The sequence below is a fragment of the Nothobranchius furzeri genome, chromosome 18 (genome assembly GCF_043380555.1).
Source record: "Nothobranchius furzeri strain GRZ-AD chromosome 18, NfurGRZ-RIMD1, whole genome shotgun sequence".
Classification (NCBI taxonomy): domain Eukaryota; kingdom Metazoa; phylum Chordata; class Actinopteri; order Cyprinodontiformes; family Nothobranchiidae; genus Nothobranchius; species Nothobranchius furzeri.
In genome coordinates this window covers 5,236,170-5,261,819 of record NC_091758.1, presented here as the reverse complement: position 1 = coordinate 5,261,819, position 25,650 = coordinate 5,236,170, and the positions used below count along the sequence as shown (strand labels likewise).

Here is a 25,650-nt window from a genome sequence, read left to right as displayed (position 1 = left end):
TCGTCTTGTTATAGTAATGATGTGAATAAAACCCATCGGCTGTGCAGTAAGTGAAGACAGCCTCTGCAGGTGGCCAGTTAATGCCAGCTGACTGGTGCAGGATTACTGGGCCATGCAGGGGCCTTGAGATGCTCCATTCATTGGTGCAGCGATGGAGAATAATGCCTGATCGATAGACATGACAAATGAAGTCCTTTGTCTTCTTGACATTTGAAAAGGAACTAGATTAAACACTACCGACCATCTGCTGACAGAGAGCCAAGGTTGGTAAGATGGGTCTGAGGACTCCTTGTTAGGACACCCTGAATGCATTATAATGACTTTGTAATCTATTGCTGGTTTTTGATTGAACAATTTGGAATTCATTACAATTTGAAGGACATCTTTGTTCTCATTAATGTGGTGTATAAGCAAGTATTTAATGCTGAATAAACACACAGCGATAACATAGTTGGATTGACTTTGTGAGGTTCCTACAGGTCTGCATGATTTTTGACATTAAAGATCATCTGAGCAGGTGTAACAACAAAGTAAACCCCATGTGATGATTGTAACTGTTTATCATAATAACGGTTTCACATGGCTGCTTGCTGCCTGGCTGCATCCCTCAGAAAATACATGCAGGATTTAATTAAACTAATTGAACAAAGGTAATGGGTGTCACAGTGGAATTAATTAAACTAAACTGGCTAATCAAATTTAAATGAAAACATCACATCATGCAGACCATCCTCCAAGTCATATAATACAATTTGTTGTCCTAAGGGAGAGGTACAGAGAAAGGACCAAAATAAAACAAACAAACAAACAAACAAACAAAGTTCCAACAACTCTTCAGTCAGCTCTCAGCCTTCCACACCGATCAATCTCATCATCGGCTTGTGATGAGTAAGTGTACAATCAATCCATCCATCCATCCATCCATCCATCCATCCATCCATCCATCCATCCGTCCATCCATCCATCCATCCATCCATCCATCCAAGCTCTGGTTACTGGACCTGCACGACTTTTTGGAGTCGATACATCTACAGTACATTTTAATTTAGAGTATCTTCAAGCAAATGAGAAAAATGTTTAGGGTTGAGAGAAAAAATCTAAATGGCATGGTTGTGTTGATGTAAGAAGATTAGTTGTGTTTGGGAACAATCATTTTCTGAGGTAAAATAAAGTGCTGGGAAGTCAGAGAAACAGCAGGAAATCAGTAAAAAACTTTTTAGCTTCATTTTATCTGGTGTGAGCGCTAAATTATTAAGTCAAGCACTTTAAAGAAACATATTTGTCTTTTTAAATTTTTATTGGTGGGCGTTTTAACCACGTCCACAGAACCAGCGACAAGAACAAACTACCGATATTTGTAAAGCAACACTATAAAGTTTCTGTCCCCCCCCCACCCCCCCACCCACCCCCCCACCCCCACCCACCCAAAAGATTTCTTCTGCTTTTGCTTTTTTTTTGGTCACATAAATGTTTTAGATCAGCAAATAAACTGTATTGTCAAACAAAGAGAACTTCAGTAAATACAAAGCAGTTTTCAAATGATTATTTTGTTTAAGAGGACAAAGCTATCCAGAGCAGAACCTGGTCCTTTGTTGAAAAGTAAGAGACAATGTGTAGTTTTTACCACTACTCTCTGGAAATCCATCTAAATGTTGTTGAAAATGAATAAAACGCTGCAGCGTTGTTGAAAAATATTGGCGGCTTTGTGACATCTAACCATAAAAATCAGGTCTAAAATATACAAGGGGGGTGGTGATGAGGGTGTCTATGGGTGTTTCTCAATGTCATGGCGCCTGGCCTTGTGAGGCGATGTCTTGCGAGGCCAGGCGTCTTGCTTACGAGGACACTGTCCTTCCTTGGTCAAAGAAAACGGTTAAATGAAACAGACTTGCATCACGTAACCGCGGCTTCCACGGCGGTCACGTAACGTCATGTGACACGGGAGATAACGTTATATTTTATACGTATTAGTTTCAGTATGAATATATAACAAGCCTTTTAATTTTAAATTGTGTATATGTTTATTAAATAAAAAATATAAGGGAGTTACTACTCGCTAGCCAACGAAGCTGCAACTACTAAGCAACTGACCAACCATAGATAACTTCTTTGGATCCAAAAAAAAAACATTTTAAATTAGTTGACTTACTTTTAAACTTGAAAATTGTCCCCACAGTGGCTGCAGGCTTTTGATCTATAGTCCTTTTGAAAATACTGCGGTGTATTCTGGGTAATTTTGACCAAGGCTAGGCTATAAGACACCTCCCGTGTATCCCTGCTCAGCTAGCTGAACGGCTAACAAACGGAGAACGCATGCCAGGGGAGAATAGGAACATTGGAACCGATTAGAACACGTCTTGGCGGCCCCGGATGACGTATCTCCTAGGCAACCGGGGCAGGGCCAAGACATCAAGGCAAGGTTCCTTGACATTGAGAAAAACCCCATGTCTCTGGGAGAACATATTGGACACCACGTTTCCTTCTACCGAAGCCCGTGAGGACAAAATACATTTACTGATTTGTAACAAATGATTACAGAACTTTTGCCATTCATCATGGTTGCAATGATAATAATAATGGCAATAATAAGGCATACACTGCCCACTATTGCCAAGGAAAATACATATTGTCACTTTAAATTCCGCTGAAATGTACTAAATCGTTAAACTCTTGGATGTCGTGATCTGCTGGTATTCAGTAAGTTCTTATCTCAGCTACCGTGTCCCTTTGCACATCTGCTTTTCATCAGTAAATGCTCACCTGTTTTCTCCTTGTTTAGCTTCTGCCACTGCTCCCCCTTGTCATTAGCACTACCTTGGTAACGGTGGGCCACTGTGGCTGCATGTTTTTAATAAGTTCCTTCTCAGAAATACCTGATCGTTGCTAACGCTACAGCAGGCTAAAATGACAGTCCTATGTATCACTTGGCTTCAATACACAAATGAAAAATGCTTTTATATTCCTCTTCCTCCTCATCCACAGTAAGTCTGAAGTTTACAAACTGACATAAATTCAGTGCAGGTCAAGTTAGCATGCAAGCTAGGTTGGTGTGCTTTTTTGTTTAGGGAACGGTTGTTGTTGGCTACATTAGCTTGTGAAAACATAAGCTGCAACTTAATACACAATGGGACTCTGGGATGCAAACAGTTTCTAAATGCTGAGATTAAAGGAAATTAATGACACCAACTGAATAGAAACGCTCGTGAATCTAATTTAAATGTCCTGTTTCTGTTGGAGTGGACGTTTAACACCATAACTAAACAAATTGTCTAAGTTAAGTTGTCTGAACTCGTTTAAGCCAATCCAGCTTCCAATGACATTTTCCCATCCTTGCCCTCGGTGTGACTAGAATGCCTTGTTAGGCTTGCTTTGTGGTATTTAAACATTTTCAGTAGAAGCATTATAAAATCCAAAGGACAACAATAGCAATACCATATGAGCGAGTCAGAAGAGTCAGCATATCTACCTGCACACATAGTCTGCCTTGCAGATCCTCAGTTGGGACAAACAGTTGGGCTTGTCCTTTTCTTCATAAGAGCAAGATGGCACAATGGTTTGCCTGCGGCGTTCTGCACACGCTGTATCGGTGCAGGGACAGAATAGCAACTCATGGGTGTAGTCTGGGGGAACACGGTCAAAGAACTTCCTGAGTGCCTTGTTGCACTTTGGTCGGTTACATGGCCCCGAGCGGGCTGATGGCTGAATGCAGGCTGAGACATACTCCGTACGAAGTTTCTGACATGTCTCATCTATGTTACACGCCTTGGCAGCATCCAGGCAGCGGTTCACCGTTGTTACCTCAGACTCTGGAAAGATCAAAGGACACAAATGTGAGATAGGAAACTTGTCGCCGTTTAGAATTTCAAAACCAGGGTAAGTGACTTCAAGGCCCACTGGCTGACACGCTTCTCACCTCTGGACTCAGACTCAGTGTTGTGTTCCCAGATGAAAACATTGAAATGTGACTCTTGAGTAGAACTAACCCAAAATGATCAAGATGTGTTAAAAGCAGCTTTGTGATGAATAGAACATGAATAGTGCTTTAAAGTTGAATGAGCTTGGGCCATGGATGTGTTCCAGTGAAGGTCTAATAGTTGAATCTTTCATTCTGCTAGGTTAATGCAGAGTGGCAGCACAGAAGACGTAGCCCTCCATCTCTCCAACTGCACAACAAGGCCTGTAATTACTGCTCATCCCATCCATCCATCTATTCATCGATACACCTCTCCCTCCCCACATCTGGGGCCATGGACGTAATTGGGGGGGTGGGGGGCAGGGGGGGACATGTCCCCCCCCACTTTTTCCAAAGTCAAGTTTTGACCCCTACACTTTTTACCATCCAAAAACAACATTACGCTTTATTAAATTGACACTGGTTGAGCTCTAGTACCAAGCGGAAAACAACCATTTGTGTTGAAGCTGGTTTCCCATTAGAGCATACTGTAAAGATACCCCCCCCCACACACACACACACTTCTAAAGGGAAAATTACGTCCATGTCTGGGGCCATCCCTTACCCACCTGATTCCTTCCATTGCTATGCGCCTCCCGTTCTCTGTGTTGTCATCCTGACTCCACCTGTCCCATCTCCTCCCTTACTTATCTCTCTCTGCTCTCCTCCATCTATTTTTCTTCAGCTTTGTCCATCTCTGCCTCCCTCAGTGCCCATGTTCCTGTTGACATCACTGGTAATGAGCCACCAACGTGGTGGAAGGGGAACATCCCCTTTGTATCCTCCTCTTTTTGGTTGCACATTTTCCCTGATACATCGTTTTGTGTTGATGTATTATTTTTTTATATTCCCCATGTGGCCCCTCCAGTCAATACTGCCATGATGATGCTTAGCTCCTCTGGCAGATAATGCCGCTCATTAGTTTGTTAAGTGCCAGTGGTTGTGTCTCCTGGTGGATTTAACACTGACCGAGCTGTCATATTAAAAAAGAATGACCTTGGAGAGTGAGCTAATGGCCCATCACAAAGCTCAGGTTACTGTGTTCCCAACTTAACTGCTTGGAAGTCCATTGGGGTGGATGGAACAGACATTGACAAATAGTTTCTTGTGGCCATATGGATGAGACGGCCTATAAGCACACACCTTTTCATGTTAACTCTTGGTTGTTGTGCTTTTGTACTTAATTTCTTCCCCACACGTGAACCAAGTAGGCTACTACTTCTTTGTTTCTACTTGGAAGGAGTGGAAGCTGCCTGAAACCAAAATAGGGATCATTCTCCATTAAAACCTCCCGTAATCTATACTAGTTTTTATCCTTATTTTACAGCACGGAGCCTTTCATTACTGCCATTATTTCCCATAGCCTTGGTTTCCCCAACCACGGAGCCATGGACCAGCAGGGGTCCAGAAATAAAAAGAGGAACAGTCCTTATTCAAACACTGAAAGAAAAGCATATATAAGAATCCTCGCAGCTGCACGCCCACACAGCTGCACATTCAGGCTACTTTGTTGAAAAACTATCAATGTTAATAAAATCTGACCAGATTTTCTCAAAAGATGCAAGAATCATAAAGTGTGATTTATTTGTGAATATCCCAGAGAAAATAATAAATGTTCAACAGTTCCCACAAGAAACCAGATAATAAAAGCTCAACAGGTCCAATGAATACAACTCATCTAAACATAAGAATGTCACTGAAAAAATAATCAAAGCCTAGAAAGAGAAGAAAAAAAACAAAAAAAGGGACACAACAACAATACAACAAGATCAAGCTATCACTGCGTCAACTTAATGAAGAAATATATAATCAACATTGTTTAACTGAAGAATCACACAATAATAAATCACAGTGCATTAAGTACCCACCATAGTCTTAAGACATGTGTTGAACGTGCCCAATCCCATACTTATGAGAGCACCACGTGAGCACCTGTGTGTGTACACGCGCTTGCTTATGTAAGGTTTCTCTATAGGAGCGTCCAACAGAGAGTGTGAGGGGCCACAGTTCTGCCCCCTAAGGTTGAGCAGGAGAAGGAGGGAGCTCCAAGTCCCAGAGATCCAGGAACTGCCCCAGAACACAGGAACCCCAGGGAGACTGCGACCAGAAAAGCCCCTGCCCCCCTCGAGAAGCACAGAGGATCACCCCGGGGGGCACAACCAGCAGCCGGCAGAGTCCCGGGAGATATTGGCGGAAAGCCCACAGGCCCGCCCGCAGCCTCCCACCCCCTAGCCGGCCGAACCCGGGACCCAGCGACCCAGCGACCCGGGACCCAGGGGCGACCACCCCCGCCGGGGACCCAGCAGAGCCCAGGGACCCAGACCCCACCAGGCAGCCACCGGGATTGGTCAGGCAGATGCCCAAAATCTTAAACCCCCTGACCCGGGAGCCACGAACACTCAGGCAGACCAAGGCACCGCACTCCACACCAGGTGCGGCAGGGAGAGGGGGGACGAAGATCTATAACATCAAAAGAAGTCCCAGGAGAAGGGAGGAGTCAAAGGCCCCACCTGACATATACATTCATACACAACACAGTCACACACTCCCTCCCTCATGCTCACACAAGCACATAAAACCAAAAACTTACAAAAATGCACGCTGGACACCCACTCATGCTCCCCATACACACCCTATTCACTCTGGTCCCGGTATTGCTGCACATTGGGTACAACCATCACCGGTTCCCAGAGTTTGACCCTCTCTGCTGGGGTTCTGATGAGCAGGCTCCCCCGCCCAACGCTGGACACAGCAACCCACTACCCCAGACTCCAACCAGACGGCCAGATCTCCCTCCTAGCCTCCAGCCCCAGGAAGCCAAGCAACAAGAGAGGTGTGCTAAGACCCCTAGTCTCCCTCCGCCTGCTCCAATATAGTGTTAGTGAGTGTTGATGAGTTGTATTCCATGGCTGTGGTGAGCGGGCATTGCAGACTTTGTCTGGCCTATGCCAGCTGATGCCACCACACCACCACACTTGCACCCACAGCCCTCAGTGTCTAAGTGCAGTTTAAAATTGGAAGTGGGCACCGGCACTTGGGATGAGGCTGAGAAATCCCCCTGCCAAATGCCGTTGGATGTGCACACTCCCAAGGCCCTAAGTGTGTGTTTGCGTGGAATGTTGTTAGTGGAAGTGTTTAAGGTGCGAATAAAATTGGGGGGCAGGTTGCCATAGGAATACACACTCCCTGACTTGTCCAGCACCCAAGGTCCTATGTGCGTGATTGTGTGTGGTGATGTGAGGGAGCAGGAGGAGAGAAATATGCGGGGATGGGGAGGAATCGCTGGTTGGGCATAGCTCTCCAGGGAGCCAGCTCCCCCACTGGCCCCAATAGGCACCTCTGTTGTCAAACTGCCACCCAGAGCATGGAGACCCCAGCCCATCCTGCCAGGGCCCAAAGCAGCAGCAACACAGAGCCTCACAGAGTCTGAGGGCACCAACCCAGCCCCACCCCAGCAGAATATCTACGCCTATCCCTGCATTTGCAAAACTTCCGGATTATAAAAGACATAGGACATCCAGGTAAGGTTGGGTCCTCCCCCTCTTGGACTTCCCCCTCTCCTGTGATGGAACAGCAGAGGAGCCAAGGTCTACCTGAGGCCCCTGAACCCGAGCCAGGCACTGCCGCATGTTCCTGCCTTCTCCCCGGCAGCATACATGTCAGGACCCGATTCTTTGTGCAGTGTGTACAGGTGTCAGACAACACAAACCCCATCTTGAACATCCGATGACCTGTATAGTGTACTCTGTGTAGAATTTTGTACTGAATTAATTGTAAATTGGGGTGTCTGATCATTTTAAAAGTTTTTAAACAAGTTTGGGACCAGAAGTTCTGGTCAAAGCTAACTGATAGATCCACCTCCCATTTTTCAATAGGGATTGCTATTCTATCATCTAATTTGGACAGTGTCTTATATACTTTAGACAGTAGTTTTGGGGGGGGGGGTTGATATTATAGAAGTCTAATACCCTTGGTGGTGTTTGTAATTATATTTTATTGAGCTTAAATTTTTGTTTGACTACAGATTTAATTAGGTGGTATTCTAAAAAGCTATTCTCATCTATTCCAAATTGGGAGACTATTTGATTAAATGGGATTAAGTCCAATCCTTCATATATGTGTTCCAGGTATAGGATTCCTTTGTTTTTCCAGTCCGGAAGGTTCATCATTTTGTTGTTTTGCAAAATGTCAGGATTATTCCAGATACGTGTGCGTCTGCATGGTACTAGTGAAGACTTTGTCGTTTTAAGATACTCCCACCATGCTGTCAGAGAGGTGCTGATACTAATACTTTTGAAGCTTTCATGTTTTCTTATGCTTGAGCTAATAAATGGTAAGTCTGAAAGCTCTATCGTATTGCAAAGTGTCTGTTCTTTATCTAACCAAGACTCATCTAGTGGGTTATCTTGCAACCGTCTTGGTATATATTGCAGCCTGTTGGCTAAGAAATTATAATAAAAATTGGGTAAATCCAGTCCTCCTCTGTCTTTGGTCTTCTGAAGCGTTTTTAAGCTAATTCGTGGAGGTTTATCCTGCCAAAGGAATTTAGTAATTGAGGAGTCCAGAGTTCTAAACCTGTCAGCTGGTGGTTTGTTTGGGATCATTGAAAATAAGTAATTTATTCTGGGTAAGACCATCATTTTAATTGTAGCAACTCTCCCCATGAGTGATATTGGTAAGGATTTCCATCTTGCAAGATCATCTTCCACTTTCTTTAAAAGTGGGATGTAGTTTAGTTTGGTAAGATCTGCTAACTTGGGAGAGACGTTAATTCCCAGGTATGTGATATTCCCTGACTCCAATTGTGTATTAAGCAAATTGACAAAAGAGAAGTTAATTGGAAGAACTGTGGATTTAAACCAGTTTATAACATTGATTTATTTTATAACAACATGTAGACACTTCCACTCAAACCATAAATTATGTTGGTGTATCTTTTCAAAAACTCTTAAATTTACAGAATTTCACCCAAACAATGATCAGACATTAAGCTAGTCACAGTTTGCACCTTAGCACCATTGCACCAATCAGTATGGGGCTATAATAAATTAATCAATTTCCCTCTATGTGTTGTAAATGTTAAAATGAATGAAGATGGTGGAATCATAGCAATAATATCAAAGCTTCCATGTCTGTACATATGCCCTGGACAAGTAAAAGAAGTGATGTATTTCTAGGTAAAATCTATTGGGTTTTTTTTCGTACAATCTTCATAATCATGGTAACAGTAATAATAACAATTATGATATTGAGAATATTTTGTAGTTTTAAACTAATATTTCTCTGGAAAATGGAGGGCAGTTATTGCGGCAACCAATCTCATCATCAGTGATGATGATGAAGAGGAGGAAATTGATACTGAGGCAGAGTCCCTAAAATATAATATTCTATAATATTCTAATTATCTATAGTTGATTATTAATAGTGTCTATTCTTCAATAACATCTCAAAAATGTTATACAGTAATACGTTTTTATGCAAATTACATTATACTGTTCATTAATTTTGATATATTCTGTATTATTTTAAAGTAATATAATGTTCTAAAATTTGCTAGATTAATCTAAAGTGTTTAATAATCATCTTGATTATTCAAAAACTAATGTTTATTTAACTTGTTCGAGTGTTTTATTTTGGGATTTCTTTTACCAGAACTGGGCCAACGTCCATATTTGATCACTTTGTTTTCTCTGATTTTCAGCATTAACAATAAATCATCGTCGTCTTCCTCCGCTTATCCGGGTCCGGGTCGCGGGGGCAGCATCCCAACTAGGGAGCTCCAGACTGTCCTCTCCCCGGCCACCTCCACCAGCACCTCTGGCAGGACCCCAAGGCATTCCAGGATCACATTGGAGATGTAACCTCTCCAACGTGTCCTGGGTCAACCCGGCGGCCTCCTGCCGGCAGGACATGCCCAAAACACCTTCCCGTGGAGGCGTCCAGGAGGCATCTTGACCAGATGTCCAAACCACCTCAACTGACTCCTTTCGATCCGGAGGAGCAGCGGTTCTACTTCGAGTCCCTCCCGAATGTCCGAGCTCCTCACCCTATCTCTAAGGCTGAGCCCGGCCACCCTACGGAGGAAACTAATTTCGGCTGCTTGTATCCGCGATCTCGTTCTTTCGGTCATTACCCAAAGCTCATGACCATAGGTGAGGATTGGGACGTAGATCGACCGGTAAATCGAGAGCCTGGCTTTCTGGCTCAGCTCCATCTTCACCACGACAGATCGGCTCAGCGTCCGCATCACTGCAGACGCCGAACCAATCCGCCTGTCGATCTCCCGATCCCTCCTACCCTCACTCGTGAACAAGACCCCAAGATACTTAAAGAGCAAGTCACCCCCTACCAGAGTCTAACTCCATTCTCTCTTCATGTTTAAAAAATTGCAACAAATGCTGTTGTCTGGCAGACTGAGAGGGCGGAGCCACTAACAAATACACACACACACAGGCTCACCACAGCATTGTGACATCATAATGTACCAGTTTACATCATAGTATACCTCTTAGCCAATAGCGGTGGCAGATTTAAATTCAAATACAGTGCAGAGTTTTTACCTGACAATGGCACAACACTGCCAGTTTTAGGCAGAAAATTATAATTTTAATTAAAATGCACTAAAGTGCAAAACTATGGACTACACGTGTCTGCAACATGATTAGACACTTGTTTATTTAGTTTATCAGGGGGGAAAAGTTGATTTGGGGGTGACTTGCTCTTTAAACTCCTCGACTTGCGGTAGGACCTCTCCCCCGACCCGGAGGTGGCAAGCCACAATTTTCCGGTCGAGAACCATGATCTCAGATTTGGAGATGCTGATCCTCATCCCAGCCGCTTCACACTCGGCCGCGAACCTACCCAGCAAGTGCTGAAGGTCAGAGCTGGATGAAGCTAGGAGGACCACATCATCCGAAAAAAGCAGAGACGAAATTCTCCTGCCACCAAACTCGACACACTCCACACCACGGCCACGCCTAGAAATTCTGTCCATAAAGGTAATGAACAGAACCAGTGACAAAGGGCAGCCCTGGCGGAGTCCAACCCTCACCGGGAATAGGTCTGACTTACTACCGGCTATGCGGACCAAACTCACGCTCCTCTGGTAAAGGGACTGAATGGCCCTTAACAGAAAGCCACCCACCCCATACTCCTGGAGTGTCCCCCACAGGGTGCCCCTGGGGACACGGTCATAAGCCTTCTCCAAATCCACAAAATACATGTGGATTGGTTGGGCAAACTCCCATGCCCCCTCCATCACCCTTGCAAGGGATGGAAGGCTTTTTTTCTTCTCCTGGCACTCAAAGAGCACAGACGCTTCTGCTTTTGCTCCTTTATCTTTTTTCCCAAGGCTCTTTTTGTCCTGTCTGCCTACAGAGCGCTTCTCTGCATTTCTTCTGGAAATCCCTATTTTTCAGAAATGGATTTAATTAATTGGTCATTCAACGCAATTGATAAGATTTTTTCTACAATGAGAACGGAGGAGGGGGCTCCCACTTTCCTGAAAGGGACACACGCAGCGGGATGTGCGCTCGATTCCTGGAAGGTGTGGAAGATCGTTTGTTTCTCAGCTGTCCACTGAGGACGTCGAAGATATGTGGATATTTGGCCTGATGATCACTGGATTTCTTCTGATTGGAGTGGGAGGATATCTGGTTGTCTGGAAATTTGGGAAGACGGGAGCGATTGGAGGGTGACCCGCACCCATGGGAAGCATCGCCTGGGTGGAGACCTCACAGACTGGGACGTTACTCGAGGTGAATCGTAAGCTGGACAATGTCTTAGCTGCGTTACCGGTGTTAGTGCGCAAAATGGATGTCATCTCGGAGAGGGTCACCGGATGGTGTGGAGATGTTTAATAACCTAAATTGGCTTGACTGAAGGACTGGAACGACCAGTTACAGACTGAAGGCAGAGAGGAAAATTATCTCAGCCTGATCCAAACACAGTCTTGTTATCCAAATCTGACAACAAGGCAGCCTTGAGCTGCTAACAACAACCCCCACGAAGGAAGGAATGCAGACAGATGCTGTGAAAACCTGTCCTAACCCCCCGCCTTCAGACTGTGGACTTCTGCCTAGCGAGGTCATCAATCAGCAGGAACTCAAATGTGCTCTGCACCTCTCCAAATCTCCCTCCCTCCTGTGGATACAGCTGGCTGAGCGCCACACAGGGCTGCTCCCACTGGGGAATCAGGATTACCCCCCCCTATCGGTGTCACATGTTGTGAACTGTGATGTTCATAATTATATGTTTGAGGCGGGGGGGGGGGGGGGGGGGGGTTGCATAGTAAAGCTACGCCCTGCCGGGAGTAACTCTGGTATGCCTTTTTTTCCCTACCCCAATTTAACCTCATGTAATTCCCTTTTCATCTTCTTAAGGTAGCGCGACTCATGTTGCGAAGGACCACAGTCACCAATTCTTGTCATGTGTCTTGCCCATGTATGTCTGATCTCTGAATTGTGTGTACTGAAACTTAATTTCATTTCTCTGTATGTCTTGCACATGTGGTAGAATTAACAATAAAACTGACTTTGACTTTGATAGAGCTGTTCCACAGTTCCACGGCCAGGACGAAAACCACATTGCTCCTCCTCAATGTGAGATTCAACTATCGATCGGACCCTCCTCTCCAGTACCTTGGAGGAGACCTTTCCAGGGAGGCTGAGGAGTGTGATCCCCCTATAGTTGGAAAACACCCTCAGGTCACCCTTCTTAAAGATGGGGACCACCACCCCGGTCTGCCACTCCACAGGAACTGCCCCCGATGACCACGCAATGTTGGAGAGACGTGTAAACCATGACAGCCCTACAACATCCATAGCCTTGAGATACCCAGGACGAACCTCATCCGCCCCCGGGGCTCCGCCGCTGTGTAGTTGTTTCACTACCTCAGCAACTTCTGCCCCCGAGATTGGACAGTCCATCCCCAGGTCTCCCGGCTCTGGTTCCTCCTTGGAATGCGCATGGGTGGGATTGAGGAGCTCCTCAAATTATTCCTTCCACCGTCCGACTATTGCCCCAGTTGACGTCAGCAGCTCCCCATCCCCACTGTAAACAGTGTGAGTGAGTTGCTGCCTTCCTCTACTGAGGCGCCGGACAGTTTGCCAGAACCTCTTTGGAGCCGATCGATAGTCTTTCTCCATGGCCTTCCCAAACTCCTCCCACGCCCGAGGAGTTGCCTCAGCAACTGCCACTGTTGCACCCCGCTTGGCTATCCGGTACCTGTCTGCTGCCTCCGGAGACCCACAGACCAGCCACACCCTGTAGACCTCCTTCTTCAGCCTGACGGCTCCCCGAACCTCTGGTGTCCACCTGGTGTACGGGGGTTGCCACCACAAATGGCACCGGCCACCTTGCAACCACAGCTAGCAACAGCTGCCTCAACAATCACAGAGTGGAACAAGGCCCACTCGGAGTCAATGTCCCCCACTGCTCTCGGGATGCGGTCAAAGCTCTGCCGGAGGTGGGAGTTGAAGACCGTCTTAACAGGTTCTTCTGCCAGGTGTTTCCAGCAGACCCTCACTATGCGTTTGGGTCTGCCAGGTCTACGCGGCATCTTCCCCTGCCATCTGATTCAACTCAACACCAGGTGGTGATCAGTTGACAGCTCCGCTCCTCTCTTCACTCGGGTGTCCAAAACATACGGCCGCAGGGGAGATGATACGACTACAAAGTCTATCATCGACCTGTGACCTAGGCTGCCCTGGTACCAAGTGTACTGATGGGCATCCTTATGTTCGAACATGGTGTTCGTTATGGCCAAACTGCGGCTTGCAAAGAAGTCCAATAACGAAACACCACTCGAGTTCAGATCAGGTGGGCCGTTCCTCCCAATCACACTCCTCCAGGTCAAGCTGTCATTGCCCACGTGAGCATTGAAGTCCCCCAGCAGGACAATGGAGTCCCCTGATGGAGCACTATCTAGCACTTGTCCCAGGCATGCCAAAAAGGGTGGGTACTCTGAACTGATATTTGGCCCATAAGCGCAAACAACAGTCAGGACCCGTTACCCGACCCAAAGGCGCAGGGAAGCTACCCTCTCGTCTCCCGGGTTAAACCCCAACACACAGGCAGAGAGTCTTGGGGCTAACAAAAAGCCAACCCCAGTCCTCCGCCTCTCACCCGGAGCAACTCCAGCAAAGGAGTGTGTCCAACCCCTCGCAAGGACTTGGGTTCCAGAGCCAATGCTATGTGTCGAGGTGAGTCTGACTATATCTAGCCGGTACCGCTCAACCTCTGCCACAAGCTTCTGCTCCTTCCCCGCCAGCGAGGTAACGTTCCATGTCCCAAAAAACAGTTTTCTTGTCCGGGGATCGGACCGCCAAGGCTCCCGCCTTGGTCTGCCACCTGATCCACATTGTACCGGACCCTTCATGTTCCTCCTGTGGATGGTGGGTCCACAGTTGGATGAGCCCATGTATCCGGTTCGGGCTGGGCCCCATGGGCTAAAGCCCAGCCACCAGGCGCTCGCTCACGGGCCCCAACCCCAGGCCTGGCTCCAGTGTGGGACCCCGGTAACCCTCCGGGCTGGGTACTCCGACTCTTTGAATTTACATCCATGAAAGATCCTGTGAACCGTTCTTTGTCTCACCCTTCACCTAAGACCAATTTGTCCTGGGAGACCCTACCAGGGGCACAAAGTGCCCCAGACAACATAGCTCCTAGGATCATTAGGGCACTCAAACTCCTCCACCACGATAAGGTGACGGTTCAAGGAGTAATTTAACTTAGTACATTAATCTTTTAACTCTAGAAAGAGTTAAAGGAGTATTATAGCCATTTTAAGCCACTGTACTACCTTGTGTAGCTTCCTAATCAGCCTCTGCTTGGAAAAATAGTTTAAAATCCAACAGAGCTTGTGTAAAACAACTGAATTTATGTGAACAACAATGTACTGCTGCAATCCTAAAACACCTTAATTTTCCAAACAGTGGTTGGGACAACCAATATTTATAAATCTTTCAAGTACAATTTGACTCACAGGTATTTACCGTGCAATTTTATGATTAATTATGAACAATAGCAAAATAAAAGAGCTTCCTGTACATGCCGGGATCCAGTCTAACAGGAAATGATGTATACCTCTGTAGAAAAAACCATGAAAAGAAAAAAGGTTTGCCTGTCATGAGATGGAGTTGTTGTTGGCACTCAAATGCAAGAGAGCAGGCACAAGAAGCAGGTTTGCTGGTAAAAAGGAACAAATTTTATTGAATAACAGCATGTAGGCTGACATGATGGGAAGACAAGACAAGGATCTGACACAGATGGATTAAATATGTGAGGATAATCAGGGTGGGTAGGGTAATGAGGTGCAAGTGAGTTCAATCAACACTAACAAGGGGAGACGAGACACAGGATTTAACTTGATTTAAACTGCTTTAATGTGCTGTGCAGCACTGTGCCATCTTGAGCGTTGGTGAAAAGTGCACTATAAATTAAGGAGGATCATGGTATTTATTGTGTTATTTCAACATTGTATGAGATGTAAGTGTTGACAGGTGAGAGGAGAGGGGAGGAGATGTTTTTTTGTGAATGTGGCATGGAGAAAAGAAATGTTCAATTCTTGACAGAAAATAATGAAATCAACCCAAGAAATAAGACCATGAAGTTTGTTTAGATCGTTTGATGGATGGTGGTTCTACATACAGACTGTGAAAGGAATGTATTGTGAGTAACCTGAGTGTCTAAAATTAAACACTTGAAATTGTTTACCGCGCGTCTTTAGTTTATGTAATGTTTATTTATTTTGTACATCCTTTTATCCAAAGCAACAAACCTGTTTTGGATAAAAAATACACATGCACGAGGAGAACACGCTAACTTCATGTAGAAAGTCTACAGCTGGGACTCATACCTGCGACTTACTTCCTGTGAGGCAACAGTACTACCAACTGCAGCACCTGCAGCCCAAAGTTTAGCTCTCCCCTAAGTTCATCTCCTCGCTCTGTTTCTCAACTTTTTTCTAAAATCATCTGGTTCCGTACCTTGTTTGGTCAGTTTTGAATGTTACCTTTGATAAAAGAATGGTAAGCAAGCATGTTTTGCTCAGAGTGCAGAGACAAGTCCTGTGGACTTTTATTTTAAAGCAGAACCAAGATCCAAATTTTCAGAGGTTGATGAAAACATTAAACATCAGATCTAACATTTAGCTTATCCACCCTGTTTCCATGAACAGAAGCCATTCAGGGTCAGTGAGTGGCCTCACTTATGACTTTTATAACACACACAGCTCCCTCTATATCAATGGAAATGTCTTCAAGCTGTTTTTAGAGGAGAATCTCTTTGAATAAATAATGTGTTAAACCCTACAGAAGTTATTTTGTAACTAACCCTAAAATGACATCTTCTTTTGCTTGTATTTTAATTTTGGCACAACTTGCCTTTATTTATCATCCGTTTTAATCAACTTCCTGTTTGAATGAAATGCTTTTATTTTGAAGGGTCTATTTCCTTTTCTAACAGTTAATGCAAGCTAGCTTAACAGCGATAAAACGGCCAAAGCAGCTTTGACGGAGATCTAACATGGATTTTGTTATCAGCAGTGTTGGGCAAGTTACTTCAAAACTGTAATGAATTATTTATTACTTGTTACCCTCATTTTAATGTAATTGATTACATTATAATATTACTGATTTTAAAATGTAAGGCATTACACTACTTTTGCATTACTTTAAGTTACTTTTACCATAACAATTTCAATATGAATCTGGTAATGTGACGCTCAGAGAGCTCATGACATATATGTGGAAGGTGATGTGGTGTCTGAGCGAGGATTGCTGTTAAAAACAGTCAGATATAATAACAGTGCTTTAAAATGATTGTTTATTAAATAAAAGCAACAACAATCTGTACTCTCAGCACGCTGCCATCTTATATTAACTGAGCAGGGAGTGAGGTGGTGGGGGCTCCAAGCCTATGTTTGCCTTGGTCCCCAAATGCCTTGATACGGCCCTGGATGTGGGACTGACTTCTGGAGAGATCTGATTCTATCACATGTATAAATATTAAATGCTTATATATTATTGCTTTTCACTGATAAACATGTGTGTTGGGGATAAATCTACCTACTTTTTTTCTTTTCAAGCACTTTGTTTTGTTTTCTTGATTGTATTTGAATAATTCCCGGCCCTTTCTCTCTCTAACCTTCCTGCATGCTGCATGTTTTCTCCGTCTTCCAGAAAAACTGTTTCCTAGATTTCCTACTTTCTAACCAATCAGCCAAAGGGATCTACCGAACGCAAAAAAAAAGAAGAAAAAAAAAAAGCTTAATATGCGCTGCGCTCCAGCAGCAATGAGTTGAAATCACCGGGCGAGGGCACAGATTACGAACTCAGCTGAGGCAAAGCACGTCAGAAAAGTACAGAAAGTACCAGAGAATATGAGCTGATATGAACGATCGCAAGTGAATTATTTTGTTTTGGTGGAGCGATTTTATGAATATAACAGCAGCCGCGCACAGGACGCAGCTGGAGTATTTTAGCCGTTACCACTTCGATCTCTCTGCTAATAGAATGCCCGCAAAGCGGAGTCCATAAATTACGTCATATATGTAGATACCGGATCTTTATTTTGAGCTTTCCGCAATTTGAATTTTTAAGAAACCCACATCTTGATTCTGGGTTTAAAAATGTGTTGTAATTACCGCGTTACTGACAATTGTACCGAGTAAATATTACCATTTTCTTTCTCTGTAATGCCTTACATTACCACATTACAGCAAAAAGCAATGCATTACAGTAATTAATTACTTTTGTACCGCGTTACTCCCAACACTGGTTATTAGCAGCCCCCTTGATAGAGGCACAAGGTAAATTTACTATCTTAATGTACTTATGTTTTAAATATTTTTGTTATAAAATGGTTAGATCCAAATGCATTGATCTATCTTATAAAGCTAAGGAGATTGTAATTTATGGTGTATGTTGTAAACTGTTGTAAACTGTTAATAACAGTTGTATTGATGTAAGAATGTGGATCTATTTACGTCTTTTTTTGTACACATCTCCAGCTTTTACGGTGAAAGTGAGGGTCATCGTCATTAAATCCAAAACTTCATCAGTAAAGTGTCCTTCATTTTTTTTTGGGGGGGGGGGGGGGGGATGCTACAGTAAGAACTTTCCTCCGGGAAAACTGACAACTGGGAAGCAAGAAGCATCACCCCATTTGCTACAACAAGCTGCCTGCGCTCTCAAGGAATGACACGGTAACAACACAAAGTAGAAAGCTGCATCAGCGATCTGGCAACAAGCACATTCTCTCAAAATGGAAAAGATAGAGGATAAACAGTTAAACGAAAAGGAACAGCTAAAGGAATTTCCATTTCAAATGGATGAGAAGTTGCTAAGAAGATCAGAACGGCTTAGTGTGCCCACAGAAAAAATGATCCTTTATCAAATGAATGAACAAACTAAAAGAGAAAAAAAACTGTTAACTCTTTATGAGCACTGGAAAGGCCAGGTCAGAGTCTACAGAGAAGACCTAAAATGTGATATACCAGATGTGCAGTTAGCAGAAATGGCTGACGACATTGAAAAGACAGTAAATAACATGACAAAAGCATACAGTGAACTAAGAGAGCGTAATGTACCATCACATGTTATAAGGCGCTAAATGGATTCTTGTGAATCTGTGACGAAGGATATTATGAAAATTATTTCTGAGCAATTAGCAGCCATAGATGAATATGATGCAGACAGAGAAAGGCAGCGCCTCCATCAGCTCTTAACTTATGAACATGCAAGGTCCATATTTGGTACTGTCACAGTCACGTTGCCACTCTGATGCAAGCATCACGACCAGAAGAATCGATGCAGCTGCAGAATTAGCTGCTAAGGAGGCTCAGTATAAAATTACACAAGAGGAAATCAAACAAAGGGAGACAATAAGAGAAATGGAAGAGAAACACAGGCGGGAACTGGATGTTCAAAAGTCTAAACTAGAGCATTTACAAGCAGAAAAGGAAAGGCAAGCTGCTGTCACGTTGAGAGCAAGGAGGTGGTTAGGACCCAAGATGCAGATTACCCCAGATGACACGAGGAAGGAGCGTTTCAAAAATAAATCCTTTATTTAGGATGATGAACTAAAAATCCAAAGGGGCAGGAAGCCAAAAACAAAAATCCTGAATCAGGAGAACCAAAAGCTCACATAGAGCACAAAACCTGGAAACTAGAACTAAAGCTCACTTAGAGCACAAAACCTGGGGACGAGACACAAAGCTCACACAGAGCACCAAAACAACGCTGACGGGCTGCAGGTGTTTGGAGAGAGAACCAGGTGAAAGCAATTAACTAATCAGGGAGGAAACTAACATGACCTAAGAGTAAAGAGTAAAAAACCTAAAGACAAGATGAGCAGCAAAATAAACTAATATTCTAAGGGGAAGGAAAACTACAAAAACCTGTGGAAAAACACACTAAAGAGACTAATAAAATGAAAAGCTGAACCTATAAAGAACTGCAGAGGGGTGTCTGTGGGAGATTGAAGGAACACAGGACCTGGGAGGGGATATCTGGAGGGCTGAAGACCAAGGGACACATGAGGAACACAAACAGACACATAAGGTGGATTCTTGGGGGGATGGAGCACACAAGGAGACACATGAGGGAGCTCATCTTCAGAAAATAGACATACAAAGGAGATTAAACCAAACAGATCTACAACTCAAGTCTTTACAACACAAGCTACAATGCATGAAGATAAAACAAAGTCAAATTACACGAGATTAAAGGTAGCTTGCATGTTCTGCAAAGATGAAGACCATCAGTTGTCAAAGTGCCCAAGCTTCACAGAAAAGTCACTCCACGACAAACGGACATCTGTAAAGGAAAATAAACTTTGCTATGGGTGCTTAAAAGTGGGCCATAATGCCAAAGACTGTCGTCATCGCCACACATGTGACTTGTGCAAAAAACGGCACCCCATTTGTTTGCACAATGAAAATCATAAACCAAATGAAAGACCCCAGAGCGTCACTCCAACCACAGAAAATGGTACCACGGCAGCCACAGCTCTAAATGTTACAAAGGTGGGTCAAACAGGTAGTACCTCCGTGATAGTTCCTGTATGGGTTTCTACTGCCCAGAACCCATCTAAAGAGCAGCTAGTGTACACTTTCTTAGTGTAGCATACATAACCTCATACTAGAATTAACGCTGTTTGTTATCAGCTTTGTTAGATTCTGAGGAAGATCAAACAAGTTAGCATATGAAGCTTATATCATGTATAAATATCCAGGATATTTATATAATCGATAGAAGTTCATACACCAATGGGCTTGGTCTATGTTTAATCCAAAGATTAATATTTAATGTAAGAAATTTAATTAATAGCAAAAGTTTATTTATTAAACCAGAAGACTTAATGGAACCTTTGCTTGTTCAATAACCAAATATACACCACTCTGTGTTTCATTTCAAAGATGAGTCAGGTTTAAAAAGTTAAGAATTTATTACTAACAATTTAAAGATGACGATTTAGAAATGACAATTTATAACAGCTTTGATATTAAAACTTGGTATTAAAAGCAAACCTGTGTCTGAATGGAAACTAAAGTGGAATGTGTGGGTTTGGAAGCGTGGATGAATCTCAGAAGATTTCTTTCAGAGAGAGAAACGCGTTCTGGGGGGAAAAGTTGTTTTGCAGCTTCTTAGAGAGAACAGCATCGGACGCCATCTGTCGGAAGTGTCTATGTCTACCTCACCCAGTCAGGAGACCCTCTGGTGGATCCGAGATGTCAGGTGGAGATGGTGAACCCCCAAGCACGAGGTTGGTAGAAGGACCTTGGTGCGACCAAATGGGTCCTGAGATGTCTCCGGGTCACAACGACTGATGAAACTAGCTGCGTCTCAAAATCAATAACTCTGAAGGAGTTTTGCGTCAGCTGGTTACAGGTGGCGTTTATTCAGAGTGATTCTATCGGTGTGACAGAACAGTTTAGGTGGAGGCTTCAGGGCGGCCAACCCTTATCCTCATAAGACTTTCATCGCCACAAGAATATCTGGTTGGTTCAAGAACTGGTTTGAACTGAGGAGTTTTTGGTTTTATTAAAACCTCAGAACACACCCTCTCAGATACAGAAAGCTTGTTGTTATGGAGCAAAGACATGTGAGAGCAAGTTACCTTTATCCTGGTCTGTCCCATCTGCATGGTGTGTACACGTGCAAATGACCTTCTTCACACTGTTAAACATTACTGATTACTATTAGAGGTGGGAAAAATGATCGATTCTAAGATGCATCGCGATTCAGCCGTGCATGATTCCGCATCGATGCAGCAACGTGACATGATGAGATTCTCTCCCTATGTCTATGTTGGGGGTCGGCAACCGCGGCTCTGGAGCCGCATGCGGCTCTTCCATCCATCGGATGCGGCTCTCTGTGCTTGTAAAATAATGAATGGATATTTAAATAAAATGCTTTATATTTTACTGCATTAATTTTACATCTGTATGCCAATTCTAAATGTAAAGATTGTCTGCGTAAACCTGAACAGTTCCAACCCGATCTTACTGTGAGACCGGGTTGACGTGTCACGCTTGTGCGTAATCATATGCGTGTTCTGAGCTGAAGAGGACGTGAGATTCTGGGATTCTCCTCAGACGGCTCATGGATGTGTCGCCACATTGGAGACAGGAACAAGCGCTATTCAGCCAAAGTTTCATAATCAGGGAACATTTTCTAAGTGACAAGTCTCGCTTCAGTCGGAGGAATCTTCCTGTATGCGCTCTGGTTCTGCAACGCGCTCCAAGCCCCTCTCCACATCTTCAGCTCGCTGTGCGCCGTACGTACACGCTGACAGCGAGCTGCGCTGAGCTCAGTGTCCAGCTCAGATGGGAATCTTTTCTTGAGTGATTTAGCTACATCTGCGATGTGCGAAACGAATAAAGTGTCGGTTCGTCTGCATGCGTCGGGGTAATTCTTTCTATTCTTTCTCCGTCAAAATAAACGGCCAAATACGGGAACTATCCGGTCAACACAAGCCCTGCTTTTAACTGTTCTGTTTTCTTGTGAAAATTGTTGCAAAGAGATATAATTTAACTTGATTAACACCAGAGACAGGCGCACTGCACCGTTATCTCCGTCACTGTAAATGAGGGAAAAACAAATTGATCGGATCCTTTTCTGACCTTCCCCACCTACAAAGTTTAATTACAACAATCTAACATGACAGAGCCTGGATTTGTATTCTGAACAGTCTAAATATGTTTTAAAAAGAAACGTATGACAAAAGTGGCACCTGCTCAGTAAAACCACCAACAGGGTGAAACATATCAACATAGTGTAGGCAGAGACGAGCTACAACTTCTGGATCCACTTTATATAAATCGTTTTATTGATTATCGTCTTATGAAAGATAACTTTGATGTACACGAGCGACCAGTACTGGCTGCTGTCACCTGTTGTGAGCAGCGCTCTGCTGTCTGAGGGTAGGCCCCGCCCACAACGCCGCGGCTGCTGTGGCTCCCAGTGTTTTCTTTACTGTGGGAAACGGGTAATAATGGCTCTTTGATGGGAACAGGTTGCCGACCCCTGGTCTATGTCTATGCAGGATAATAAAGTCTTTACAATTACTTCTGGGGCAGAGTTGCAATGACATGCGCACTGCGTTGCCCTAGCGCCAATTTAAAACAGAAAAGGCGGACAGGGATACAGGGCCAACATTACCAGTAATCAAAGATGGACACGTTATATTTAAATCCGATGTCTGGGCTAATTTCAGTTTTGGGATCCTGGATGTGAAAGAATCACTCAACACAGTATTTGTTTACTATTTTTAAGTTCAGTAATATTCTATCTTAAAGCTGCTCTACCGAAAACATTATTTCTTATATTATTTAAGTAATTATAGGCAGCACACTTTAAACATTATTGCTCACTATAGTGAATAGATGAATGTTCTGTTTTTCAGGGATTTCGAAATCAAAAAGAAATTAAAAACTATTCTACTGCTTTTATTAAGTAATGAAAATTTTTGTGTGAAGAATCGTGATGCATTTCAGACTCAAATCGAATCGTGAGGCAGGTAGAGATGCACACCACTAATTACTATAAATAATAATTATTATTAATCCAAAGAATAATAAGTCATTTCAGTAATTAAATACATTTATAATGAACCATGATAATTATTTCTGATGATTATTTATGAACCTTGTAATAAACAGTAAAAAGAGTTTATTAAAAATGATTATTTTAAATCTTGAAGTGTCCATCTTGCAGAGGAAGAGCAGACAGATAAAAGCAGTCAGATTAAAGATGTTCTAGCAGACTGTACGTCTCCTGTGATGGTTAATCTGTGGAAAAAAGTTCAGCCAGGACAGCGTGACCTGGCTGGGGAAGTGTGTCCTTTGGGTCACAAAATGAGGCCATTCATGTCGCTACACTAGACACACAAAGCGACAACACATTTGTCAGTGAATAATTGTTCACATTGACCTCCCACCCTCTTACACAAAGGATTATATCCCTATGATAACATACCTACAAGCGAAACCGCAAAGCGATGGCTACATCTGTCAGAGATTGTTGATAAAGTACCTCCTCTCTTGAGCTGTGACGTTTGACTACTCATTGGATTTAACTGTCCCAGAACTCTAGCTCCAAAACAGGTTATACTTGGAAAGGATGATGAGCCATTTGCAATCCAGACAGATCTGGGATGGAGCATTGTTGGTGGCTTAACATCGGAGTCAAATGAATCTGAAACAAGTTTTTGCCACAAAGTTATGGTAAAGGAACTGCCTCCAGTAAAACCAATGGATGTAATCAATGTTCTGGAGTCTGATTTTAAAGACACAAAGGAAAACGAAAAAACAGTCTCACAAGAGGATCTCATTTTTTTTGGACAAACTCAAGGAGGGAATAAACAAGAACAAACAAGGACACTATGAGATGCCTCTTCCATTCAAACAAAGGCCATATTTACCATACAACAAAAGGCTTGCAGAAATCAGACTGGAACACTTAAAGCAAAAGTTTAATAAGGATGAAAACTACAAAAGGGACTATGTTGCATACATGAACGAAATAATAGAAAGAGGAGATGTGGAAGAAGTATACACTGAAGGAGTACCTGGTGAACAATGGTACATTCCCCATCATGGGATTTACCACCCCAGAAAGCCCACAAAACTGCGTGTCGTATTTGACTGTTCTGCCAAACACAGTGGAACAAGCCTCAATAATCATCTCCTCCAAGGGCCAGACTTGATTAACAACCTGACAGGCATTCTCTTGAGGTTCAGGCAACATTCTATTGCTTTAATGTGTGATGTAGAAAAGATGTTCCATCAGTTTCATGTCAATGAGAAGGACAGAGATTATCTACATTTCCTCTGGTGCAAAAATGGTGATACAAGCACACAACCTCAAACCTACAGAATGAGGGTACACCTTTTTGGTGCAGCATCATCTCCAGGCTGTGCAAATTATGGACTCAGGTACTTAGCAAAAGAACACTTCCACTCACATCCAGCAGGTTCGATGATGGAGTAACAAGCACAACAACAGTAGAAGGAGCAATCCAATTAGCACAAGAAGCCAGAGAAATTTGCAACAAAGGCAACCTTCGTCTCCACAAGTTCATTTGTAATGATCAGACTGTTTTACAATCCATCCCTCCATCAGAATGTGCTGTAAACCCTAATACAAGGGACTTGACATTCAATGACTTGCCACAAGAAAGAGCTCTAGGGATTCAGTGGAACATTAAAAGGGACTGTTTCAAATTTGACAACATACTAAGAGTCCAGCCAGCCGCATGCAGATGCATTCTGTCTACTGTTGCGTCAATCTATGACCCGTTTGGATGCTTAGCACCATATGTTTTAAATGGAAAGAAAATCTTGCAAGAAACGTGCCAGCATGGTATTGGATGGGACGACTCCCTACCAAACGCACTTATGCCAAGGTGGGAGAGGTGGCAAAGTGACTTTGTAAATCTAGACAAGCTAGGCATTCCTCGCTGTTATTTTCCTGCTAGCTTTGGTGAACCTAAAGAAATAGAGTTACACCACTTTTCAGATGCAAGCTCAAGTGGTTATGGACAATGTAGCTATTTGAGAGCAAAAAATGCTAAAGATGAAATATACTGCTCTCTGGTAATTGCAAAGGCACGAGTTGCTCCAACTAAACTGACCACGATCCCCAGACTAGAACTAACGGCGGCTACAATTTCAGTCTCAGTCAGCAACATGTTACGGGAAGAACTGAGTTATGATGTGAAAGAATATTTCTGGACTGATTCAAAGGTTGTACTGGGCTACATAAACAATGATGTACGCCTGTTTCACCACCTTTGCAGCCAACAGGATCCAAAGACTCAAAGTAGGAGCCCTCAGCAATGGTTTTATGTGCCATCAGAATTGACCCCGGCTGACAGAACTTCAAGATGTGCAACTAATATCTTAATAGCCCTGACAGCTTAGAACCACTTACACCAAACCATCTCCTTCACGTGAAATCCAACGTACCACTGCCCCCACCCGGCACTTTTCACAAGGAGGACCTGTATTGCAGGAAACGATGGCGGCGTGTCCAGTTCCTTGCTGAACAGTTCTGGAGCTGCTGGAGACGGGAATACATTCACAACATAATTTCAAGGCAATAATGGCACTCAGCCAAAAGGAGTCTAAAGGTTGGTGATGTTGTGTTGGACATGGATGAACTAGTGCCTAGAGGTGAGTGGAGACTTGCAAG

General features: G+C 43.6%; 1 protein-coding gene across 1 annotated transcript in view; it reads right to left on the bottom strand.

The window, feature by feature from the left end:
• gfra4a (GDNF family receptor alpha 4a) overlaps positions 1–25,650 on the bottom strand; it is a 342,275-nt gene that overhangs the window by 47,368 nt on the left and 269,257 nt on the right. The window contains exon 4 of the mRNA XM_070547213.1: positions 3,467–3,806. Within this exon, the coding sequence (XP_070403314.1) occupies positions 3,467–3,806 (340 nt within the window). The remainder of the gene's footprint in view (positions 1–3,466; positions 3,807–25,650) is intronic.